Source organism: Carassius carassius, chromosome 47 (assembly GCF_963082965.1).
Source record: "Carassius carassius chromosome 47, fCarCar2.1, whole genome shotgun sequence".
Classification (NCBI taxonomy): Eukaryota; Metazoa; Chordata; class Actinopteri; order Cypriniformes; family Cyprinidae; genus Carassius; species Carassius carassius.
The window spans coordinates 17,903,844-17,929,604 of record NC_081801.1 but is presented as its reverse complement, the minus strand read 5'-3'; the positions used below and the strand labels follow the sequence as shown (position 1 = coordinate 17,929,604).

The window sequence follows — 25,761 nt, the reverse complement described above, 5'->3', positions numbered from 1 at the left end:
AAGACCTACAAAAACCTTGCTTCAATTAGCTGAACCTTCATTTCAGCCAAACATACATTGGTTGTAAAGGAGATTTATATTAGTATATATATATATATATATATATATATATATATATATATATATATATATATATATATATATATATATTAGTGGACTCACCATTCACTCGATTGCAGTGCAGGGCTCTCATTCTGTGCTATGTGGTATAAGGCACTCATCGCATTCATGTTAAACAGAGGAGGTTTCCTTTCCGCTACAGCAAAAGGGAGGGAAAAAAAAGTAAGACTGACTTTCACAACATCAAAGACACACAATTCTTACAATGAGCAGCACTTCTTCATCACCTAGTTCTATGCAGGTGATCCCAAGAGACCAGATGTCAATCTTTCCATCATACTGTCCCTCATCCATGGCTAAAATCACTTCAGGGGCCATCCTGAGAGGAGGTGGCCCTGTTAGTAACCAGGCTGAATGGAATCATTATTACTCAGAGATAACCAGTGTGCTCACCAATATGGTGTCCCCACAAAAGAGTTGGCTGGAGAAGCAATGGAGGCAGAACCAAAATCTGCCAGTTTGACTTGTCCAGGCTCGGTCAGCAGGATGTTCCCAGCTTTGATATCCCTAAGTGAAGAATGACATGCATAATTGTCAAAATAAGGGGTAGTTTCCCTCGAATTCCACAGGCAGTGTCACCTGAAGAATTGTTTAAATATCTATGTGACTTTGCAATTAGAAATCTTTTTGAATCAATTAAAATGAATTAGGGCTGGGACAACGCGTCGAGGTCATCGATGACGTCGACGAAAAAAATACGTAGACGCAAAATATGCGCATCGATTTGTCGACCTGTTTTTATTTCTCTAAAAAACGCTTGCAAAATGTTTACCTTATGTGCGCTGAATATACGCGATGGCCGGATCAACATTCTGTCTAACGTTATATAACCAATCCAGGGGTTTTTCTGCATTGATCTTTTTTTTTGGCGGCTGTCAAAGCCTTATTTGATCGGTGAGTGACAGTGACAGGGCGCGTACGAGAGAGAGCCCCGCTGCGCGCGCACTCACAGTCTACAAACAACATGAGCGCTTCTTGCTCTCGCTCTCCCTTGTGTATATTCAATCAAAATCATTAAACACGATAGAAAAAGGGCGAAACACCAAAGTTTCACGCGCGCTCACGCACTCACAGTCTTCAAACTACACGAGCGCTGTTTTGCTCTCTCTCTCTCTCTCTCTCTCTCTCTCTCTCTCTCTCCCTCCCTCCCTCGTGCATATTAACGAAAATCATACACGATAGACAAAGGGGGGAATGCCAAAGTTTCACGTGGAGCATTCAGAGATTTTTTTTTCTCCATGACAGGCTGCTGGCTCCCACTGTTAATTTTTTTTTTTTTTTGGAAAAGCACTCTCTGTATTAGCTTAAAGTCCTCAAGTTTACATTTACATACTGTATTCTTTCAATTGCTCTAAACAAGTATTTTGGGTGACCTTTTTTATTGAATGCTAGACATCAAGTTGTTGTTATTTTCATCTGAAAGAACTTCTTTTTTTCAGTAAGCTAGACCCTATGTGTTCAGTAAGCTTGTTTCAGTAAGCTATGTGTTTTCAAGGTTTCAAGGTTTTATTGAATGCTATCTCTATACAAGTGCAAAGTAATGCATTCTTAGTCAGTCTTTTATTTTGTAATTTTAAGAGCAATAAACATATATTGCAATGTTAAGGAATTGATGTTTTTTTCATTCAGATATGTAAATCAACATGTATAAATTGTTAGTAGTCAATTAATGGGGAGATAATCTTAATCAAATCGGTCTGGAAAAATTAATCGTTAGATTAATCGATGCATCGAAAAAATAATCGCTAGATTAATCGTTTAAAAAATAATCGTTTATCCCAGCCCTAAAATGAATTGGTGACCTGTATGTAGGATTGCCAACTGTTCTGTATAATATGGAATCTCCATATTATACAGTTTTTGTGAATGCAAATTGGGTGATAATTGATCATTAGCAAGTGAAGCCAAAACGTTTTGATCGCCCCCAGGTGGCTGGTCCCAGTATAGGTCATAAACCCCGACCTCTCCGTGTAATCTAATGGGATGCAAGACAAACTAAATAATAAATAACAAAAAAATAAGTTTGGGTTTAGTTAGTTATGTGATGCTATAAAAACGGGAATGTGTAGTCATGATTGACAGCTGAGATTGACAGCTTCTCTGAGCGAACTAACTTTTTCTGGATCTTCAGGAGGAGATCAGAGTTGTATTTACCTTATTTTAACAAGCCTTTGTATGGCAAGCAGCAGACAAAATTGGAGCAGTCAGACTAATTAAAAAAGGGTCAGGGGCGTGTGCTTGCGACTGACTCTGCAAGGAGACTCAGGTCCCGATTTAACTACTGCACAGACTCTGTTCTCAAATCAGCGCAATATGTCCACGCCCTATTGCAGGGTTCCTCAAAACTTATCCTGGAGGGCCAATGCGCTGCAGAGTTTAGCTCGAACCTTGATCAAACTCACCTACCTGTGATTTTCTAATGATCCTGGAGACATTGATTAGCATGCTCAAGTGTGTTTGATTAGGATTAGAGCTAAACTCTGCAGGAAACTGGATCCTTCCAGCAAGGCAGGAAAACATGCAATAAACCTGAGAGAAGATGTCTTTCACTATTGTAAGTTAATGTTGTTAACGAGAGAAGAAAAAAAAAGGAACATTTTTTTTTTTAAATTTCAACTTGGTGTATTCTTAAAATTGGACCCCAATATTGAAGCACAAATTTAAGAACCAAAAGAATCCTATACTGAGTCTCTAAGCTCTCTTTAATGAAAAAATAAGCATTTTCATTCATTCATAGGCTATATGGTTGCAATAACATTTTAGTTCAAAATTTAGCGATTGTTTAAAAAATATATGCTCCATTTACTTGGCATTTCAGATCTTCAGTTATGCTTTAAAATTTGATGTCATATAGTCATGTATGTAGACTATGTAAGTTCACAGTTTATACACTTAAATTACTAAAGCACTTGTGCAGTCAAAATTCGGTAGCACTTTATTTTACAGTCCTGTTCCCCATGTACATACTATGTACTTATTATAGTAATTACAATAACTATGTAATAACTAGGTACTAACCCTGAACCTACCCCTAAACCTAACCCTACCCCATGTAGTTACCTTGTATTACCAGAACTTTCTTAGATAAATAGACTGTAAGTTAACTATAACTACATGTAAGTACACGTACTGTAAAATAAAGTGCAACCCAAATTCTATGATGGTACAAATTACTCAGGCGATGGTTGGTGTGTGCCATTTTTCTATTTCTTTTTTTTTTTATGTATGACATAAAAATTATTTTTAGAGTAATTGTACATAAGTAGGTTAAGCAAAAAGTGATTATATTTGGGAAACTTTTATACATATACTTAACTGCAGACACGGAAATGACATACACTATGTGGTACAAAACAAATATTTTAGTTTCCCTTATTCTGTCCCTTATTTTCCTATACCAAAATCACAATTGTCACTTATTTTCCTTTACTGAAATTGGCAACCCTACCTGTATGTTTGCTGTCCCCTGCATTTGATTCTCTGCAACCTTACAACTAAAGCTAAAACTACTTCCTTTGGCACTACACTGTGCCACAACTGAATAAAGGTGCAGGAAACCTTGTCGGAGTATTCAAAGTGTTCTGCTACAAGAACGCAAACATTCAAAAACAGTTAGCAGGACCAGTGTCATGAAATTCATTTGGTTCCAGTGGAACTGGTTCTCTATTTCCAACACTACTTAACCTCTTAGCCAGCACCCCGAAGTCCTCGTCCTGAATGCCCCTCAACTTGCACGTGTCAGTGTTCATGAATAGATTAAATTAAACGGGACAAATTTAATCTTGACAAACTATGTATCATTATAAAGATCTAAGCCTCAAGCATCGACGACAGATGCTGTTTTTCAATGGAAAGCTTATAAAAACTGTATTTGCTACATTTGTGTAAGCAGTACACATTAAAACATGAAGGATGAAAACGCTGTACATACCAGATCTGCCGTAATAACCATATCATAAACACATCCACAGCTGTAAATCCCAGTTTAGTTAGAAAGGTAAGGGAACGACATCTCATAAAGCACTTTAGTCCAACGAAGCAATAACATTGTAATATGGATCATAATTCCTTTGTATACGTTTCAGTTCTTCAGGGACAGTATTGTTTGCTTCCGTTATGGAATAACTCACGGTCGGAAACTGTGTCTTGGTAGTAAAAAAACGGCATGGTTTTGCAGCGTACAGTGTCACAAACAGAATGAGACGATCCACTGGAATGAAAGATAGGCGAAAGATAGTATATTTGAATTTTGGCGCTCCCTCGTGAGGGCTCGTGACGTGCTCTGATGCACCTGTCAGCTGATGGAGGCGGAACTTATAGCGATCGCCTTTTTCTTTGTTTGTTTTATTTATATTTTTACATTATTTTATATGTGAGAGTGTGTTTTATGTTGAATGTGAATGTACCTGCATGATTACCATCTGTTTGAGTGCAAATCAGCCCAAATCAGCTCGCTATTCCTGCATGATCACGGCTATCAAAGTGAACGCGTCTATGTGAATAGAGAGAGTGGATTATTTACTTTATGGCACATTTGTGGTATTACCATCTGTATAAGTGGCCATCAGCACATCGTAATTCATTGTAAATGCTGCATTTCTAGCAATCTCAGGATTTTCTGTAATTGGCAAACAAAGTTAAATCTTTTTTTATTTTTCTTATTATTCTTTTTTTTCTTACTCAAATTATTCTTATTGTATTTTTCTAGTGCTCAAATAAATCACTTATATGATGTCTAAGTTTCTGTCTAGTGTTTTATAATTGAAAAAAACTATGCAGTGGTATGTTTACTGACTAAATAGTTTGTAGAAGCCTTCAATACTATTGGGAAATATATTTTCTTATTGTAACACGGAGTCAGAGACATTCGAATCCATCCGCAAGGCTTTATTTAGAATCGTCAACAGGCAGGAATAATCACCAGAAAACAGGAACAACGTAGGTAATCCGGAACACAGTTCAATAGATAGGCAATGGTCGCAATGGCAGGCAGCAGTAATCGTCAACGGGGTACACAGTCCAGAGTCATACACAGAAAATCCAACACAAAGATAAACGCTCAGAATTACGACCATAGGGAACGATAAGACTTCGCAATGAACAAAGAAAGTCTGCCTATAAAGGCAATAACTAATGAGATGATAAGCCACAGCTGAGACGGAAAAGTACTGGGTCCGTGTGAGAAAAGAGTCCGGGCGGAACTAATATCCGGGTGATGGTTCCCGCTGTGTTCGGTTAGAAAGGGCCACAGAGGCGCTATTAGTGACAGAGCCCCTCCCCTGCGAACGGCTCCCGACGTGAGCTCCTCCTCGGCGCTGAGGTCTACCACGAGGACGAGGAGTGGGTTTCTCCGAGTGTTCCCGGTGGAATGTAGCAGTAAGTTGGGGGTCAGGCATGTCCTTAGAATTGACCTAAGACCGCTCCTCGGGGCCGTATCCCTCCCAGTCCACGAGATACTGGAGGGGTTTTCCAAAACAGGAACAACGTAGGTAACCCGGAACACAGTTCAATAGATAGGCAATGGTCGCAATGGCAGGCAGCAGTAATCGTCAACGGGGTACACAGTCCAGAGTCATACACAGAAAATCCAACACAGAGATAAACGCTCAGAATTACGACCATAGGGAACGATAAGACTTCGCAATGAACAAAGAAAGTCTGTGCCTATAAAGGCAATAACTAATGAGATGATAAGCCACAGCTGAGACAGAAAAGTACTGGGTCCGTGTGAGAAAAGAGTCCGGGCGGAACTAATATTCGGGTGATGGTTCCCGCTGTGTTCGGTCAGAAAGGGCCACAGAGGCGCTATTAGTGACACTTTTATTTGGGGGGTGGGGGTGTAGACAGTCTCATAAAAATATTTGCAGGAGTCTCATTTTTCATGATATCTTATTCAGATTTGAAATAGAAACTCATGTCATGAGACATGTGGGTTTCAACCCATTACTTTTCTATATTGCTCCAGGACTCATTTCATTTATTTTTATATCAAATAAAAAAATATTTAAGTGTGGTAAAAAAAAATTAAAGGCACTTTAGTGTCTATAACTTTTAATATTTTTGAGCATTATCAAATCTGGTTGATAAAAAGTAAAGCCCAAAGGTTCTTCTTTCCAAAGACACCAAAATTATGTTTGTAACACACTGACGTAGGAAACTGTTACAATTATATAAATTAGGTAGAGCACTTTGCTGTGAGTCCCATAATGGGGGGTGCTGGCTAACAGGTTAATGATCAAGTACTCACTTTGTAAGATCATCAAAAAGAAAAACCCACAAACCTGTGAATCATGTTATGGGAATGAAGGTATGCAAGGCCCTGCAAAGCACCATGGGTAATGGCTGCAATCTCAACTTCCTGAAGGGGCTTCTTGTGAACTAAGTAAACATGGTAAAGGTGAATGTTCTTTAAACTGAAAATTATTTACAGTTACATTAATGCATTTGACAGTAACTTTCATGCAAAGTGGCACACACTGCATTCAAGGAACTCATTTTTTCAGCTTGTGCATTCCCTGTGAATCAAACCTAGTACTTGGTGTTGCTAGCACAATGTTTTACGGTTTAAAAATAATACACCTAAATATTAAAGCTATGCTTTGATTATGACTAAAGTTGGAAAATAAATAAGCAACCACATATTTTGGATGTAATAGTGATAATGCTTCCAAATTAAACTAAATGTTTTGTATCTTACCTTCAAGGAGGTCAGAGGTGGAGCCCAAACAGTACTCCATGACAAGCTGAAGAAGGGGGGGGGGGATATAAAATGATTATTGTGTTTATATACTCATTAACATGTTATGCCAAAGAGTGAGAGTGAGAATGAAGAATTTAGAAATGTAGAGAAAGATCTTACCCATGCTGTGTGTTCCCGCAGGTAGCATCCTTTATACTCTATGCTGTTTGGGTGTTGTATTCTCTGGAGGAACTTGACTTCCTTTATGATATCCTGCCATTTCTAAATAAAGACAAGCAAGCATTTGATTAGCCAGAAAAAACTACAATGAATTCCAATTTTCCACCAGATCACTGCATCCACTACTGACGTGAGCAGACTGGACACACTGACTTACTAGTACAGCTCCTGAAAAGGAAAGTCAGTCCTAAAAGCTTCTGAAGGATTCTTTGTAGAGATTACGTGTAATCCGATTACTGCTAATCTGAAATTACAAAGGAAACACTGCCACCAGCAAAAGTATGAATGGCCGTGGTGCTTCGCTTCAATCTGTGGTGTTACACAAGACTTAATGTGACTTCAGCAACTGACTTTAATTTGCTTAATTTTACTGTGCCAGGTCACTATTTAAGAGCCAAACTTGTTGTTTGTCAATGTGAAACAAAGTCCATGGGTCAAGAGTAATATAATGCAATTCACTGTGCACTTCAGAAGGAAAAAGCTGAATCCACAACCAAACTGTTGCGTGACTGTATGCAATGACTGTGGAATGTAGGAAAACTGACCTCATTAGACTGTTTCCCACTGTAGGACATCTTCTTGATGGCCACCACCTCTGCGGTCCGCACATCCCTTGCCTGAGCAAGATTCACATCAGATTTCACAATTTAATTTCCCGAACTTTTCATTATGTTCTGTAGCATGCATCAAAATTATGAATCTTATCCTACACACTGCAGCATTCGATACATACAAAATACACTGCGCCGAAGCTGCCATGACCGATCTCACGGAGGTCTGTGAAGAGCTTCTCGGGGTCCTCTCTGAAGAATAGCTCTGCGATCTCGGGGTCCTTCTGGCTCCCTGCCCGGCTGGTGGAGGGCATTCTGCGAGCCGGAGGACACGCCGTGCTCGCAGGGGACTATCTGGCCGTGCGACTTCGACACGTACGGCCACGCTGGTTACTCATCTGCCAGAGGGAGGCAGTGTACGCATAGAGACCTGAGGGGGAACAATCAAAACAAATATGTCATTGTCAACATATATAATAGGGCTGTATCACTGTATCATAATTTCACTACACTATTATTCTGGGCAAAATAAAAAAAAAAAAAAAATTTTGGGCGGGAGCGCCCCTTTGTAACTTTAATATGCAAGGCTTCCAGTGTCATCCGTATCCAAATATATTTAGCTATAAAAAAAGGGTGGAGCCGAAAGACAATGCCATCAACCATCGCTGATTTCTGACAGACATCGGGATGTTAATCACACTATGCAGTACAATGCATGCTTTCAATTTCCACGCAATTACTTAAAATAATTTTTAATGTAATAACATACATTAACTTAATTTAACATATTAACTTAATTTAACAACTTAATTAACATACAATTAACTTAACATAACATTACACAACTCTGCTAAAGTTGTTCTGATCACAATACAAATTACATTCAAAACAGTTCAATGGACACAATTTAAACAGTAAAGATTTTATTATGCAAAAAACACCAAACAAATGATAGGCTAGACGTTTTAAACAAAGAAAGCATAAAAAAACATCAACAACATTCTAAATAATTTAAATTAAATTAAATAGATTAGAACATGCGGCTTGGATCGTGGGTGTTGGATTATAAATAAATAACAGTAAAATTAACATTTCCTAATAATAATTAAATTGAATGTTTTAATCTTCTGACGTCTGCTTTGCATCGCTCTGTAGGCCCGAGTATAATACAGTTTCTGTGTTTTGTTCCAACTCGCACATAGACGCTACGCTATCCACACAGCTTTCAAAATAAACTCAATCATGGATGAGTGGAGATTGATGAGCTTGACAAATGCGCAGTATCACCTACCAGCTCTGTCTCAGCATTCACCTTGCACCAGAAGTTATAAAATAAGGTGGATACCGCCATCTACTTTGTTGGAGGGTCAAACAGATTGTTACGGTCACTGAATTATTTATAAAATACTGTATTATTTACAATATTATCATGTGTGTAGTATTTGATGTTTTGAACTTACAACCTTTCCATTACCTGCCCAGTTCTTTACTTTCCTTTTACAAACTTGTAGGTGGAGCACAGAGTTGCCGATGTAAATTGAGCTAGATGGGTGTCTGTGGTTCCTTAAAAGGAACAGACTAGGAGGCCATTGAAACTGTTTTACCTTCAGATACTGATTCTACACAATGACCTAACCTTTGTTAACAGGCTGTAAATAAAGTAATGTAAGTGGAAGTATGACAGCTGCTGAGCTCCCAGCTTTCACACTGATTTGCTCTGCTGCATTCTAATCTTGTCAGGCTCATTTAGGTTAGGAGGGAAATGAAGCAATGGGTTGAATAATAGTCAAACTCTGGGCGTATTCACAATCCATCAGAGCTGATTAGCTGGATGAATGAAAGAACGATTGTGGGTAGGTTAACCCTTTTACATTCAAATGGAATTTCCACTGACTTGAGAGCCAAAGCGATGACATAACTGACTATGCTCCTACTTAACACTTGTGGCATGTTTATCTGTATGACTAGGGATGTTATAAGTCTTTATGCCATGAAAAAGCTGCTTTTGATGCAAGTCGGACATTAATGATAAATGTGGCTGGAGCTACTGGGTAATTAGTTGCATGATTTCCATTTCCATATGTCCAGTCAAGCAGCCTTGATTATGATAAGAAAAATCTAGTTTTGCATCGTGTCAGTTGTTGTTAAAATGTAACTTGGTGTTGACATTATACCACCTTTAGAAGCCTGTGATGTTATATATGTTCCTGGCAGAGACCAGCAAAATTTGTCTAGTGCACAACCTATTTTATGGGTGGAAATGTGTAATAGGTACAGATTGGGCATAACACCCATTTGCTGACACATAATATGTTGCTGCAAAATAAATATACTTCAGAATGTCCATTGTGCCGCCAGTAACAACCACTTGCCTTTCCACAGTCCTTTATTACTCCTGTGGTGACCGCATTAGTCAAAGCCTCAGTGAATAAACAACAGGTTTAGCCCTTCAAAGCGCTTCTCTTAGATTTAGGATAAAGAAGGAAAGCTTGAGTCACAAGACAGGCCGTGGAGAGACACTACCAAATGCTCAACATTATGACATGCTGGGATTTTTATCTGTCTCCTTGCGGATTGGTGCTCAGATCACTACATTTGTACATTTTCTGGATGTGGGAAATAATTGCATTTAGATCCAAAAGAGAGTTTTAGCAACACAGTTAGCTGACTAGCTGTAGAGGATTGTGTGCCAATATATTACTTAAACTCACAGGCATTACTGGCTTGTACTTTTAAATCCATAATATTATAAATGGATAGTTTATTGCTGGTCTGTGGTTTTGCACTTCTGTAATTGTTTTAAAGATTTCATATTAGGCTTGCAGTGATAGACTGAGATAGATAAGCCCCTGTTTGGCAATATTTTGGATTTTGTAAAGCCTGTTGACTTTTGCTGTTCATCTAAGGTGATTTTGGAAGTTTTTTTTTTTAAACATTATTTAATTGGTTCCACATTATTGTTTGCTGAATTTTACTTTATTTAAACTTTGTGTCATTTATTTATTTTATTTGATATCAAGGTGTATGCCATGCCTCCAAGCTTTCTTACTCATTTTGCTAATAAACTTTCTACATTTATTTATTTAGTTATATATATTACTTAGCCTATTTCCAGTTTTGTGTACCCATTTAAACTTTCTGTAAGTTATTTGTTATTTTTTATTAGGCATAGCCTGCCCTATAGCATGGTGTATTTTTATTTGTTTTGTTAATAAAAGTTCTGTGTTTTATATATAGGCTAAAGTGAGTAGGGCTGCAACTAATGATTATTTTGATAATCGATTAGTTGGTCGATTATTTTTGCATGAAGCGTATCCACGGCAGGATTTAATCCAACAAGATAAACATCGGGCCACGCCGCTAGCGAGAACGCGGCGGCTGTGTGAACCGTCATACGCTGGCCATCTTTGCCAGCCTCCGCGCCGTCCCTCAAACTCTGAAGACTGGATTGTGCAGAGTGTCTGAGGGGCGCGCGAATGATAGCTCAGTTAAATGACGCTCGAGGAGCCTTTGCTGCGAGACAGTCAAATGTTAGAGTGTGGAAACTGCAGTGAGAGGCTTAGATGTGCATTAGCAGTCCAACAGCGCTCTCTGGAGGCGGGCACAGTCCTAAGCAAACATGAAGGAAAAACGCATGCGTCACATTCGCTGCGTTTCGTTGTGTATAATCCTGAAGTGTATCCACGGCAGGATTTAATCCAACAAGATAAACATCGGGCCACGCCGCTAGCGAGAACGCGGCGGATGTGTGAACCGTCATACGCTGGCCATCTTTGCCAGCCTCCGCGCCGTCCCTCAAACTCTGAAGACTGGATTGTGCAGAGTGTCTGAGGGGGCGCGCGAATGATGGCTCAGTTCAATGACGCTCGAGGTGCCCTTGCTGCGAGACAGTCAAAGTTAGAGTATGGGGACTGCAGTGAGAGGGTAGATGTGCATTAGCAGTCTAACAGCACTCTCAGTGAAGGGCATAGACCCTGGCATATTAACATGAAGAAAAGCGTGTGCGTCAAACTCGCTGCGTTTCGTTGTATATAATCCTGAAGCGTATCCACGGCAGGATTCAATCCAACAAGATAACATCGGGCCAAGCCGCTAGCGAAAACGCGGCGGCTGTGTGAGCCGTAATCCACCATTTGAAGAGCAAAACTGTTGATTAACGCGCTCGAGTGGGGGAGAGCGAGCACATGGAACTCCAGTGCATCACTGTATTCATAGTTAAGCCGCACATATCGCCCCTAACCAACACCTCGTGCGGGGCCTCGGCGACCGCAGAAGCGAAGCGGTGGGGGTTAGACGCGAGGCGACTTAAGAAATACACTCCAGAGCGCGGATACTTCCTATTGGCGTTAGTGCACAGGGGAAGTGTATGCATATTTTACTGTAGCCATAGGCTATCAAGGAGAGAACCTGTAGAGAGGCTGCAACGAACCTCTCATAAGTGCCTCCTCGTGATAACCCATCATACGGCTCCTACCTTTCGTTGACTCATCGCGTCCACGGAGAGGAGTATACTGCTCGTAGATGATCGCTGAGAACGCGAGATAATAGGGCACAGAAGATTCGCTTCGTACTGAAGGAATGAAATCTGAGGTAAATGGCGCGCGGCACCAGGTATATATATGCTTACGCATGCTGGGCGGTGCCACGCGCTATTTGGCCAATAAGATTGGCGGGATGGTATAGGGCTTCAGACATTCGTCACACCGAAGGTGTTCCCATATGTGGTGACGTCACCGCAGCATCGAAGTGACCTATGAAAGGGAACTTATATTATAGCATTAAAAATAGCTTACTACTGTTACTTAAAAGCTTACGCATATTTGAGGTCTAACCAATACATAAAGCTAAAAGATTATTTTGGTAATTACCAATACTGTTAGTTAAGAGCAGCAGTGGCACAATCCTTACAAATTTGGTTAAAAACCTTACATTTGTTTGAATAAATTTGTTAATCACTGAAGGCTGTAAAGTGAATATAGTTTAAATCTCTAGATTAAAAATTAAAAAAGATAATAAAGATAAATAATAATCACAGTAAGGCTCTGCAGGAACACGCGTTACGTGCACTTTGATCACAGTCAAACTGTCTTTCTCCTCTTACTGTCATTTCTTTATCCTGTAAAAGCGTCTAATATTTATATTCAGACAATTACACGCGGCTGTCCCTTCACAGTTCCTACTTTTGTAAATTACTCGTATGGCATGTTGACTTTTAAACCTAAATATAAAATGTTAAACAACATATTTCAGCTCAATGAATTTTTTTGCGATGAAGTTGTCTCCCTCTCTGTGTTCCATCTGTTTAACATGCGCGCCTTCGCTCTTTCAGTAAATATTTCAACTTAACGCAGACTGTCAGGGAGGGCCTTTATGCAAAAAGGGAAAGGCTTGTGTGAATTTGTGACATTTACAGATATGAGCATATGACCATTTACTAAAAGTTTTTGGCACCAAGGACGCACACACGTATCTGTAAAAATGTCTGACAGACAAGCCATTTCCCTAATGCATCAGCTTGAAGCTTAAAATAAAGATTTATCATGTTTTGGGCAGCTTGGATCACGTACTTTTGCTTTAGGAGCTCATTTTGTTTCCTCCAATATTTGTAGATGCATTTTGTCCATAGAAATGCATTATTCAGTGCTGTAATTTGATGCAATCGGCTGCAGTTGTACGTGCACTGTGGGCAGACCCAACTAATTGATAATGAGAATCATTGTCGATGATTTTCATTATCGATAATCAATTTTATCGATTAGTTGTTGCAGCCCTAAAAGTGAGTTTGATGTTGTAATTTGTTGTATTCAAGCTATTGACACCGAATTGCCGTTATTTGAAAATAATAGTAAAATGCGCACGCACTTTTAAAGCTATTTAGAAGCAAAGGAACGCGAAGAAAAGGGGGAACGCCCATACCCCTGCCCCCACGGTGATTACCGGTATTACCGGTTTTCCGATTACCGATTACCGGTTGTCACACATCGGTTAACCAGTGGGAAAATGATCGCATTATTTCTCATATGCATCTGTTTACATAAGATATTGCACGTTTCTCCTTCCTGTTCACGTTTTTGTTCATGAGGTTTTGTACTTGTGTAAATGAAGATGTGTAATAGCGCCCCCCGAGTGTATAACAATTAAAGCACAAATTCATAAAAATTGTCAATGGCAGGGAAGCATTTTCTTTTAAAAGATGAGATAACTCATCAATGGCGGGGAAAGAGTTAAAGTTAATAACTTATTTTCACAGCTGTAAGGTGACAAAATGTAGATGTAACTATAGTTTATGCCCAAAGATGAAAGAGGCATGTTGTCAACTCAAAAAAAAAAAAAAAAAAAAAAAAAAAAAAAAGAGCCAGCAGAAACCAGTCATATCTGTTCAGGAAAAAACAACTACAGGCTAGAATATACTACATTAGGGCTGCACAGTTAATACAATTTCTAATCGCAATTACAATTATGGTTTCCACAATTACATAATCGTTCAAAGTGGCAATTAATCTTTCAAAGTCCACTCATGTTATTCTGTGTGCTTAAGATGGATTTTTTCTTCTTTCTACATGTTATCTTAAGTGTTTTTCCCATTATTTTAATTTTAGTTCATATTTTTACTTTTTTATAGTTTAAAAAAGAGAAACCAATCCAATTTATAGTTGACATTTTAGGCCTAATACTATAGAAAATATGGATGCAACGATAATAAAAAAAAAAAAAAATGTTATTCAATATAGAATTTCTATACTTCTCTGTGTTGACCTGGTCATCATTCGTTTGTGTTAATCACAATCTACTTCATATACACAACTTCATTTTAATTAAAAATAAATAATGAAAAAATATATAATCAAACGATTACAAAAATATTATAAACTAGGTTGTTAGATAATTCAGCAGCAAAAGATACTTTAGATTCTAGAAAAATCACAGGAGCACAAATATTTTATCAAATCTATTGAAATATTTTATTTACAAATAAAAGTGTATAAGTCTAAAATCTGGTACAAATGTTACACATTACTCTTTGTATTGTTGTAGAATACATTGAAAAACAAGTATATACATTATATAGAAATCTAAAAGACGTTTCTTTTAAATCTAGAGCACAATAATAAAGGCAGCAATATATCATAGATAGGACAGAAGAAGAAAGACTATTAATTAATCTTTGATTTCGCAGAAAATATAATACTGAAGGCGCCAATATAGAGCGCAACAGAGTGCTTATGGGCATCCTGTGCGCAGAATAATGAGCTTGAAACAACATGGAGTCACAGTGCGCAGGCTGTATAGAAAGCTGCTCAGCTCGTGTTCATCTTCAGTTTTCTCTTCACAACAGTTCGGTCAGTGTATTGTTTGAGTAAATGAATTACTCCGTGATATTGGTTTATTTAGACTCAGAGGGAGTGTTGGCCACGTTAAAAAAAGTAAATAAATTGTGGATTAATGCTTACTGGAGACGCAAACCGGTTCAACCGATTCGGTCCTATTTGGTGAACTGGTTCATCCGGTTCACTAAGAAGAACCGGTCAGATCAAACCATTCATTCGCGAACCAGACATGACTAAAAATTTTTGGAAAATCTTGTAAAAAAAAAAAAAAAAAAAAAAATTATATATATATATATATATATATATATATATATATATATATATATATATATATATTTTGTAGTGCATTCCAGCCTTAAGACACTGTAGATAAAGGGAAGTCGTGGCCTAATGGTTATAGTCGGACCTCATACTGGCAGGGTAGGGGTGTGCGATTTGATGATTTTTGATCGTGGATGCTAAGAATGTCTCCACGATCTGCTTTTGAAGAAATGTTGTAGTATCGTGCTACAGCGCACATTCTACCAGCTGCAGTTCTGGCACCTCAATCATATACTGTACAGTGCCACACGCATTCATAGCAGTGTTAACTCAGTGGTAGAGTTACTCTCTCATTATTTGCTTGTGCTTTTAAAAGTTTCATTTGCACGCAGGTCTGACCTGTGCTTTTTCTGAGCACCGCATAGACCCAAAGCGAGCGTGCTAAAGCCTGTCCAACAGCGCCTGTCATTATTTACACACTGTCACGTTGTCCCAAACCTGCATTGATTTCTTTCTTGTGGTGAACTATTCCTTTAAATGTTAATAAAAAAAAAACTAAACAAGAGAAAAATCACTCACTGCTCTTGACTGAAGAAATTTAATACAGTTGTTTTAGGAATCAGTTTATATAGGGTTTTATTTTTATATTTGTTCATTCAATTTCTTGAATGCTCCTGCTAAATACACCTATTGTACCTGAAAATAAAGCACTGTTTGTTTGTTTGTTTGTATTATGTGTAGTAGAAAATGTGTATCTTTGTCATTCTTTTATCTTTGTTATTAAAAAAATAGGAACAAAGATGTTTATCTTCGCCCACTTTGGCATAAATATCTGCTATTCTTTTTTTTTTTTTGTTAACTTGAAAGGCTTTGTCTTAGGCTGTAATGCTCAAAAAACTTGCAAAATAGTAAAACCAACATGACAAAGAACTGTGATAAAATTTTAAAATTTCTCAAATCGTGATATATTTTTTCCATATCGCCCACCCCTGCGACAGGGATTGTGGGTGGTCGGGGTTGAATGTACAGCACTCTCTCCCACCTTCAATACCACGACTGAGGGGCCCTTAATTTATTGTTTTTTTTAATTGTCATCAATTCGATATTTGATCTCAAAAGCCACAAATCTATCTTTTTCTGTATTTCAGTACACATTTAAAACAAGATCTGCTCTCTGAGAGACTTCTTTAGCCGCATTCATAGTGAAACTTGTTAATTAGCACATTATTAGGAAAAGGATTTGCAATGATTAATTAAAAGACATTATACTCACTGCTTCTTTAGGTGAGGCTGGATCATGAATGATTTGCGTGAACAAACACATTTAGGTAGATCAAGGGCACATTCCTTTCAGATCCAAACGCAGGTTAATCCTCTGCGTTTTCAGTCGGGAGTAACGGACTACTGCTATGTTCATTACATCCAACAACAAAACGCATTACAAAAAAAAACTGCATGGATTTTTATCATTACAGGGTGGTTGTGTACACACACTGCCAACACACATTTCAGTTCAAACAACTTGTAAGTGTATGTAGCATTATATGACCCCTTTAACAGTAAACCTCTGTTGTGCACCACTTTGTTTGCCAAAGTATAAAAGGATTTAATTTTCATTTAGGATAAATTAAATTAATGATTTATGCCTTCATCTGATTACCAGAAAAAATAAAACAACATTTTATAGGGCCCTATTATTGTTCAAAAAAGGACCCTATCCAAAAAAAGAATAGGTTTAAAATACAGGCCTGTAGTTCTTAATTTTTTTTCTTTCTTTTTCTTTTTTTTTATTAATTCACCATTCACTTTTTAGAAATATCAATAGGATTTGTATTAAAACTATATTCACTGAATGTAATAAAAAAAAAAAAGAAAAAAAAAGGAATATCTTGAATCGAAATAGAATCAAATCGGGACATCTGAATCGATACTGACTTCATTGACTTATCTGATTTATGAAAAACTTCATTCAGAAATATCAAACACTCTCAGCCTATTTCACATAGAGAAAACATAGCCTCTGAGAAAAATTGCTGAATTATTCCCTACTGATGCTCCTCTGAGACCAAACAAATACAGCTCAGCATTAATTAGGCTATGGGGAATACGGTTATGCGCCAAATAATACTTTTAAATGTACAATATTGATCTTCACACTTTGTTTGCAATCTAACTTCCCACAACTGCTTACATTAAAATTATAATTACTAGTTTATATTTTTATAGAGACAGTCTATAACAAACTATACTTAAGCGGTGGGTAATTTGGAGGGTTGGATTTCAGATGAGATCTAAATGGAAGTGAAAATTATAGTAACTAAAGGAGGACATAAGCAGCAGCACAATATATTGTAAAACCTGTGGGTTGCATGTAATGCCGGGTGGCAGAATTTTACTGCATTTTAGTAAAGCTCTGCAGGCATGAATGGAAACAAATTTAGATATTAACTGTGATTAACTAGCAGCCCCCTTCTTAACTAGGGCCTGGGTCTTGCATAATCAACATTTTGTTGAGCTGCAGGCCTGTATGCAACAGAAGCTCAGCAAGACAGTCTGAGACATAGAGTAGTAACTCCAGTGTGACAGAAACAGGAACTTGGCCATGATCTCCAGTTAGTCTCTGTGGGAAATTCCTTCAACAAGCTTTAAAAATGAGTGAACTGGATCTGTTGGGCCTTAATTTCCAATAAGCATTGTGATTAAAAGTTTGGATAGGCCAGGTCTTAAACTCTTTGGGGAATACACATCACAATTAAACCGTCATCACATAACACGTTGTTACTTTCTCAACCACACACAGGCAGGAGAAAGAGTTAAAGAGCATCTTTTACAAAATCTTTCGGCCGCGATTTTCAAAACAACAAAATAGGAAAGACATTATTTGAAGGCCCAACAGAGAGTACGTCACTTCCTGTTTGTTGTTGGCGCCCGTACTGCGTTTGAGCTCCATCACTATATTCTTTTTATCGACTATTTTTATCTTAAACTATTTTATACACCATCGTTTCCGTTTATATAACGTGTTAATATACCCTCTATTGTATTCTACAACAATCAGAGCGCCTCGTTATCACTAGTTTTATTTTGAGCTCCTGGGTCTGCTATTAGCTTATAGCCCGTTAGCATCAGCGGCGTGGTTGCTGCTAACTGCGCTTACATTGCTAATACTCTATTCACACACATTACCACCAGGGTTCTAAATTAACACCCGCCAACCCGCTAAATGCGGCTTAAAATTCATTTTGGCGGGTGTTAATTAAAATTTACTAGCCAGTTTGGCTGGTGATGCATGACATGAGACTCTGTTCTCGGTCATTTATCCCCCTGGCAGCACTTCCTACATTTCCCATGAACACTGTGCTGTAATGCTACGTGATGACGTTTCATATACCCATTGGCTGCACGCAGTTTGCAGTGAAACCAGCATGAAAAAACATGGAAACGTATTGAGCGTCCATCAGAAAACACAAGGAAGAAAAACGAATGGAGCCAGAACAGGGAGCATAGACTGAAAGAGGAGGGAGTTAGCTATTAAAGAAAAAAATTAAGATTAAACTAAATGCGGTGGTGGTTGGGACAGATTTATGGGGGTGAAAACAGGAACGAGGCAGGGGATGAGGATATCGACAGAGAAACAAAGAAAAGAAAATTTAATGCCAAATGGCTGACGGGTCATGCATGGCTTGTGTTTGATCTCAAGAATGTCGTAATGCTTTGTCAGGATTGCCACATGTAAGTTACGTGAAAGAAAAAACAAAACAAGCAATTTCGTGGTGGGAACTAATAATTTTACATTTGAGTCAGTGTATATTTTGTTGTATGCATTGTACTTTATATGTGTTTTTCATGCCAACAATGTTAATAAAATGATCAAATGCATTCAGTGGCACTCATAATTTATGTTATTTTTATTGAAAAAAAATGGCTAGTGGAAATTCTGATTGGCTGGTACATTTAGAAAGTTACCAGCCACATTGGCTGGTGATCAAAAAAGTTAATTTAGAACCCTGATTACCACTGCTGTACTCACTGTTACTTGCTTTAATGGCGGATGAATGTCTACCTTTGATTGCAGGCGAGGACACGTTCGAGCATTCGGTGCAGCTCGAGCTCGAGGCCATGGGGAAGCAGATTCGCGACCTGGAGGTGAGGCAGGCCCAGCTGAGAGAGCGGAGAGCCGCGCTGGAATCATCCCGGGCTGACGCTCACAGGTCCGGGGTAAGTATACAGCGTGCTGTTAACAGTCCCACCACGTCTACTCCGTGTGTTTCTCTGCACAGGCCCGGTGCACCCAGGACGCGATCATCTCAGATGTCCTTCACTCCGGCGCCAGGACACCACGGACCCTGGGTGCATCCACAGCAGAGGACGCGAGCCAGGCCCCGGGCGACGACTTCTCCCCCTCCGTTCTTCGAGATCTCCACACGGAACCGCTTCGCTCCCCTCCGCAAGACAGGATGCGACGCTGTGGTCATCGGAGACTCCATCGTCTGACACGTCCGTGCTACGTTAGCCGAAGGTAAAGTGCACACTCATTGTTTCCCTGGTGCTCGTGTTCTCGATGTTTCTCTGCAGATACCCGCGATTCTGAAGGCCGACAAGAGCCCCAGAGCGGTCGTGCTTCACGCTGGGGTTAACGACACCACGCTGCGGCAGACGGAGACGCTGAAGAGGGACTTCAGCAGCCTGATCGAGACGGTTCGCAGCACGACGCCCGTGGCGACGATCATTTTGTCAGGACCACTGCCCACGAATCGACGAGGACACGAAATGTTCAGTAGACTTTTTGCTTTAAATGAATGGTTAGTGTCATGGTGTAAAGAACAGAAACTGCTATTTGTTAATAACTGGAATCTTTTCTGGGAGCGTCCTAGGCTGTTTCGCGCTGATGGCTTGCACCCCAGCAGAGTCGGAGCGGAGCTGCTCTCTGACAACATCTCCAGGACACTTCGCTCCATGTGACTAGTAAGACAATTCTCTAATAACTATTATGATGACTTTTGTTCCACCCGCTTAAAAGATAAAAGTTATTGCGCTGTACAATCTATTAAGACTGTGTCTGTTCCCCGAATAGTGAGGTCAAAATATAAATTTAATGTAGGATCTAGAAAAAATCTTATTGTGATTAAACCTGAAACATGTAAAGTAAATGAACAAAAACAATCTTTAAAGTTTGGGCTCATAAATATTAGATCACTCACAACCAAAGCAGTTATTGTAAATGAAATGATCACAGATAATAGTTTTGATGTACTCTGCTTGACTGAAACCTGGCTAAAACCAAATGATTATTTTGGTCTAAATGAGTCAACTCCACCAAACTACTGTTATAAGCATGAGCCCCGTCAGACTGGTCGTGGCGGAGGTGTTGCAACAATATATAGTGATATTCTCAATGTTACCCAGAAAACGGGATACAGGTTTAACTCATTCGAAATACTTCTGCTTAATGTTACACTGTCAGACATGCAAAAGAAATCTAATGTATCTCTTGCTCTGGCTACTGTGTATAGACCACCAGGGCCGTATACAAAATTCCTAAAAGAGTTTGCAGATTTCCTCGATAAGGCGCCAATCATGGGAGATTTTAATATTCACGTTGATGATACAAATGTGTGGCAGGGGGGCGTGGTTTAGCGAAGTCTGCAGCGGGAGAGAGAATCAGGAGACGAGCGGTAAGTGAGTGGTTTGGGCAAAAACTATCAACACCTGTTTCTTGTTTCAGTAATTGGCGCGGAGAGAGTATAAAATGCCAGAAGAGATGGAAGCAGGCGAGAGAGAGACGGACTGCTGACCCGAGCCGGAAACGGAAACCGGAAGGAGTAAACCAAAAGTGTTGTGCGAACGTGTCAGAGTAAAAGTCACCATTTGGTGTTTGTGAACTTTCTGTTATTTTAGTTTAATAAATACGTCAGCAGTCCAGCCGACCCCTTTGTCCTGTTCCTTTCCTCTCACGAACATACTACAAAATGATGCATTAGGACTTGCGTTTACTGACCTAATAAACTCTTTTGGAGTCAAGCAAAATGTCACCAGGCCCACTCATCCTTTTAATCATACACTAGATTTAATTATATCGCATGGAATTGATCTTACTGCTATAGATATCGTACCTCAATGTGATGATATTACAGACCATTTCCTTGTATCGTGCATGCTGCATATCACTGATATTAACTATATGTCTGAGCGTTACCGTCTGGGCAGAACTATTGTTCCAGTCACCAAAGACAGATTCGCAAATAACCTGCCTGATCTATCTCAACTGCTATTTGTACCCAAAAATACACATGAATTAGACGAAATGACTGACAACATGGGCACTATTTTCTCTAATACATTAGAAGCTGTTGCCCCCATTAAATTGAAAAAGGTTAGAAAAAAACGTACTGTGCCATGGTATAACAGTAATACTCACTCTCTCAAGAAAGTAACTTGTAGTCTTGAGTGCAAATGGAGAAAAACTAACTTTGAAGTTTTTAGAATTGCATGGAAATACAGTATGTCCAACTATAGACAGGCTCTAAAAACTGCTAGGGCAGAGCATATACACAAACTCATAGAAAATAACCAAATCAATCCAAGGTTTTTATTTAGCACAGTGGCTAAATTAACAAATTACCAGACGCCACCTGATTCAAATATTCCACCAACGTTAAATAGTAATGACTTTATGTATTTCTTCACTGATAAAACAGATAACATTAGAAATACAATAGCGAATGTAGATTCAACAGCGTCTAACACACAGTTTCATCCATCGCACCCAAAGATAAACTGTAGTGCTTTACAAATATAGGACAGGAAGAGCTAAATAAACTTATCACTGTATCTAAACCAACAACATGTTTATTAGATCCTGTACCCACTAAATTACTGAAAGAGTTGTTACCTGTAGCCAAAGAACCGCTTCTCAATATTATTAACTCGTCGTTATCTTTAGGTCACGTCCCAAAACCATTCAAGCTGGCGGTTATTAAGCCTCTTATTAAGAAACCAAAACTAGATCCTAGTGAACTGGCAAATTATAGGCCTATTTAAAATCTTCCATTTATGTCTAAAAAATTTTTAAAAGTTGTGTCTGCTCAATTGAGCACCTTCCTGCACAAAAATGATCTGTATGAAGAATTTCAGTGAGGTTTCATGCCCCACCATAGCACAGAAACTGCACTTGTTAAAATTACAAATGACCTGATTCTTGCTTCAGATCAAGGCTGCATCTCATTTCTAGTTTTACTTGATCTTAGTGCTGCGTTCGACACCATAGATCATGACATACTCATAGATCGATTACAAAACTATACAGGTATTCAAGGGCAGGCTCTAAGATGGTTTAGATCCTACCTGTCCGATCGCTACCATTTTGTTTATTTAAATGGGGAGTCATCTTATTCATCATCAGTAAAATATGGAGTGCCACAAGGATCCGTCCTAGGTCCCCTTCTATTTTCAATATACATGTTGCCCCTTGGTAATATTACTAGAAAATACGGAATTAGCTTCCACTGTTATGCTGATGATACTCCGCTATATATCTCAACGAGACCAGATGAAACCTCTAAATTATTTAAGCTAACAGAGTGTGTTAAAAATGTAAAAGATTGGATGACCAATCATTTTCTCCAATTAAATTCGGATAAGACAGAGATATTAATTATTGGACCAAAAAACACTACACAGAATCTTGTAGATTACAATCTGCAACTAGACGGATGTACTGTTACTTCTTCCACAGTCAAAAATCTGGGTGTTATATTAGACAGCAACTTATCTTTTGAAAATCATATTTTCTTCCATCTTAGAAACATTGCCAAGCTACGAAACATGTTGTCTGTTTCTGATGCATAAAAGCTAGTTCATGCATTCATGACCTCTAGACTGGACTATTGTAATGCACTTCTAGGTGGTTGTCCTGCTTCTTCAATAAACAAGCTAAAGGTAGTCCAAAATGCAGCGGCTAGAGTCCTTACCAGGTCAAGAAAATATGATCATATTACCCCAATTTTACAGTCTCTGCACTGGCTTCCTATTAAGTTCCGTATCAGTTACAAATTATCATTACTTACCTACAAGGCCCTAAATGGTTTAGCTCCTGCGTACTTAAGTAGCCTTCTACCACGCTACAATCCATCACGCTCACTAATGTCACAAAACGCTGGACTTTTGGTAGTTCCTAGGATAGCAAAGTCCACTAAAGGAGGTGGAGCTTTTTCACATTTGGCTCCCAAACTCTGGAATAGCCTTCCTGATAATGTTCGGGGTCCAGACACACTCTCTCTGTTTAAATCTAGATTAAAAACGCATCTCTTGAGCCAAGCATTTGAATTATGTATCTTAAATTGTGAGTATAGTTGTATCTGATCAAATGTGCATTCTTATTCTTTAGCTTGGGTTAAACTAATTAATTTCACTTTGCTGGAACAGCAGCTATGCTAATGATGTCTCTATTTGTTTCTATGTTTTGCCACAGAATTTACATCCCTTGGTAACTAGGATTTACACAAGCTCCAGTCTGGATCCAGAACACTTGAGAATAATAATAATAATAATAATTCATTACATTTATATAGCGCTTTTCTATGCACTCAAAGCGCTTTACATAGTCAGGGGGTATCTCCTCATCCACCACCAGTGTGCAGCATCCACCTGGATGATGCGACGGCAGCCATATTGCGCCAGAACGCCCACCACACACCAGCTTACTGGTGGAGAGGAGAGAGAGTGATGAAGCTAATCAGCGGATATGGGGATTGTAAGGAGGCCATGATGGTCAGAAGCCAATGGGCGAATTTAGCCAGGATGCCGAGGTCACACCTCTACTCTTTTCGAAAGACATCCTGGGATTTTTAATGACCACAGAGAGTCAAGACCTCGGTTTAACATCTCATCCGAAGGACGAGAAGAGATGATGCGGACCCTCAGAGGACCCCAGATGATGCTAACCCTGAATTAACAACAGAACTAACAAATATTGCTACAAGTGTGACTGCATCATATAATAGTTATTAATTATTAATAATATTAATAATGTTCATCATCTGGCTGACTACGACTTGTATTTATTTTTCTACAAATCCTGTCATACGTCACCACTTATAAGCTATTACTAAATATTGTAGAAACAATTTTCTGTAAAGTTGCTTTGTAACGATTTGTATTGTAAAAAGCGCTATACAAATAAACTTGAATTGAATTAAATTGAATTGAATTATTTGGAGCATGTCATTTACTCTGAGGTCAAGCTAGTGCAGAATGACTGAAAGCATACTGACATTCTTACAGATAGCACTAACAGGAATTGAATAGATTAAACACTTCAATAGCCACAAATAGATTATCTATTACATCTAGCCTACCTTGAGCTCAGGCACAATTCAGCACCAAAAGAACTGTTGACTGACAGATATCACATTTTCAGAGAGTGTAAATTAATGAACTTCCAAATGACACAATGTTCATCTGTTTGTTCCAGCGAGTTTGAAAAGGGAATATTACATAACTAACAAATCTTCTACTGTGCTGTTTGGAAATCAACTATAATAATAATAATAATAATAATAAGGGATTTATTTTTATATTAACTATTGCTGAAACAAACAAAAAAAATAACTCTAAAGATTCAAACAAAAGGTGAAGTCAAGCAGAGTGTTCAAGTTCATTTTGTGGCATTTCTGTGCGTACCATTGACATTCAACTTACAGAGGCATTTAAACTATCCATGGTATTCCAGCTGAACTTAAACATGCTTGGATTGTTTCCTTAAAGGAATAGTTTGTTATTTACTTCATGTACCTCATGTCATTCCAAGCATCCTTCCTCAAGTCAGGTAGGAGAAATGCTGCAGAATCAGCTATTTCCCATCAATGACAGTTTGGTGACCATGGTTGTCAAGCCACAAAATCAAAGTTGTGCAAAGTTGTGCAGTACATGCTTTTCTGAAGCAACACAATAGCGTTGCGTGAGGAAAGACCAAAATTCTAGTTAACCCAAATAACATTTCTTTAGATAAAAAAAGTGGCATCAAAATGAGTTTGAAAGCCATAATAATATAATGTGGATGTTGTGCAAACGTTATACATCGTTGCACTTTTTTTGGTACATATTTTTATGACCTCTGAGCAATAAATGTTATAAGCCTTTTGGCTGAATTTAGACGAGTGCTACTTGTTAACATTCAAGGCAAGGCAAGTTTATTTATATAGCACATTTCGTACACATGGTAATTCAAAAAGAAAGTAAAAAATAAGTAATGAAGAAAAATAATCACAAAAATTTAAAGAAAAAAAAAATTTAAGAACTTGAAAATGAAAATGATTTAAAAATTGACTTAAAATGAATTTAAGACAGTTTAAAAATAGAAAATGATATTACATAAAATACAGTTTAATACATAAAATATAGTGTAATCAGTTCGGACATCGCAAAGTGCTCATTCAATAAATGCACAGCTAAACAATGAGCAATAGCTACATTTACTATAGAAGTTATTAATCTTTGTTAAAAAAAGACTTTTTTGTACATATTTTTATGACCTCTGAGCAATAAATGTTATAAGCCTTTTGGCTGAATTTAGATGAGTGCT

The 25,761-nt window shown here is 38.4% G+C and overlaps 1 protein-coding gene across 1 annotated transcript in view; it reads right to left on the bottom strand.

Annotated features, from left to right (window-relative positions):
- LOC132130062 (serine/threonine-protein kinase TAO1-B-like) overlaps positions 1 to 25,761 on the bottom strand; it is a 52,582-nt gene that overhangs the window by 12,015 nt on the left and 14,806 nt on the right. Inside the window, exons 2-9 of the mRNA XM_059541681.1 lie at positions 7,773 to 8,020; positions 7,585 to 7,656; positions 6,980 to 7,081; positions 6,818 to 6,863; positions 6,402 to 6,498; positions 514 to 627; positions 348 to 439; positions 163 to 256 (exon numbers count right to left, since the gene is read on the bottom strand). Coding sequence (XP_059397664.1) covers positions 163 to 256; positions 348 to 439; positions 514 to 627; positions 6,402 to 6,498; positions 6,818 to 6,863; positions 6,980 to 7,081; positions 7,585 to 7,656; positions 7,773 to 7,904 — 749 coding nt within the window. The 5' untranslated portion in view covers positions 7,905 to 8,020. The remainder of the gene's footprint in view (positions 1 to 162; positions 257 to 347; positions 440 to 513; positions 628 to 6,401; positions 6,499 to 6,817; positions 6,864 to 6,979; positions 7,082 to 7,584; positions 7,657 to 7,772; positions 8,021 to 25,761) is intronic.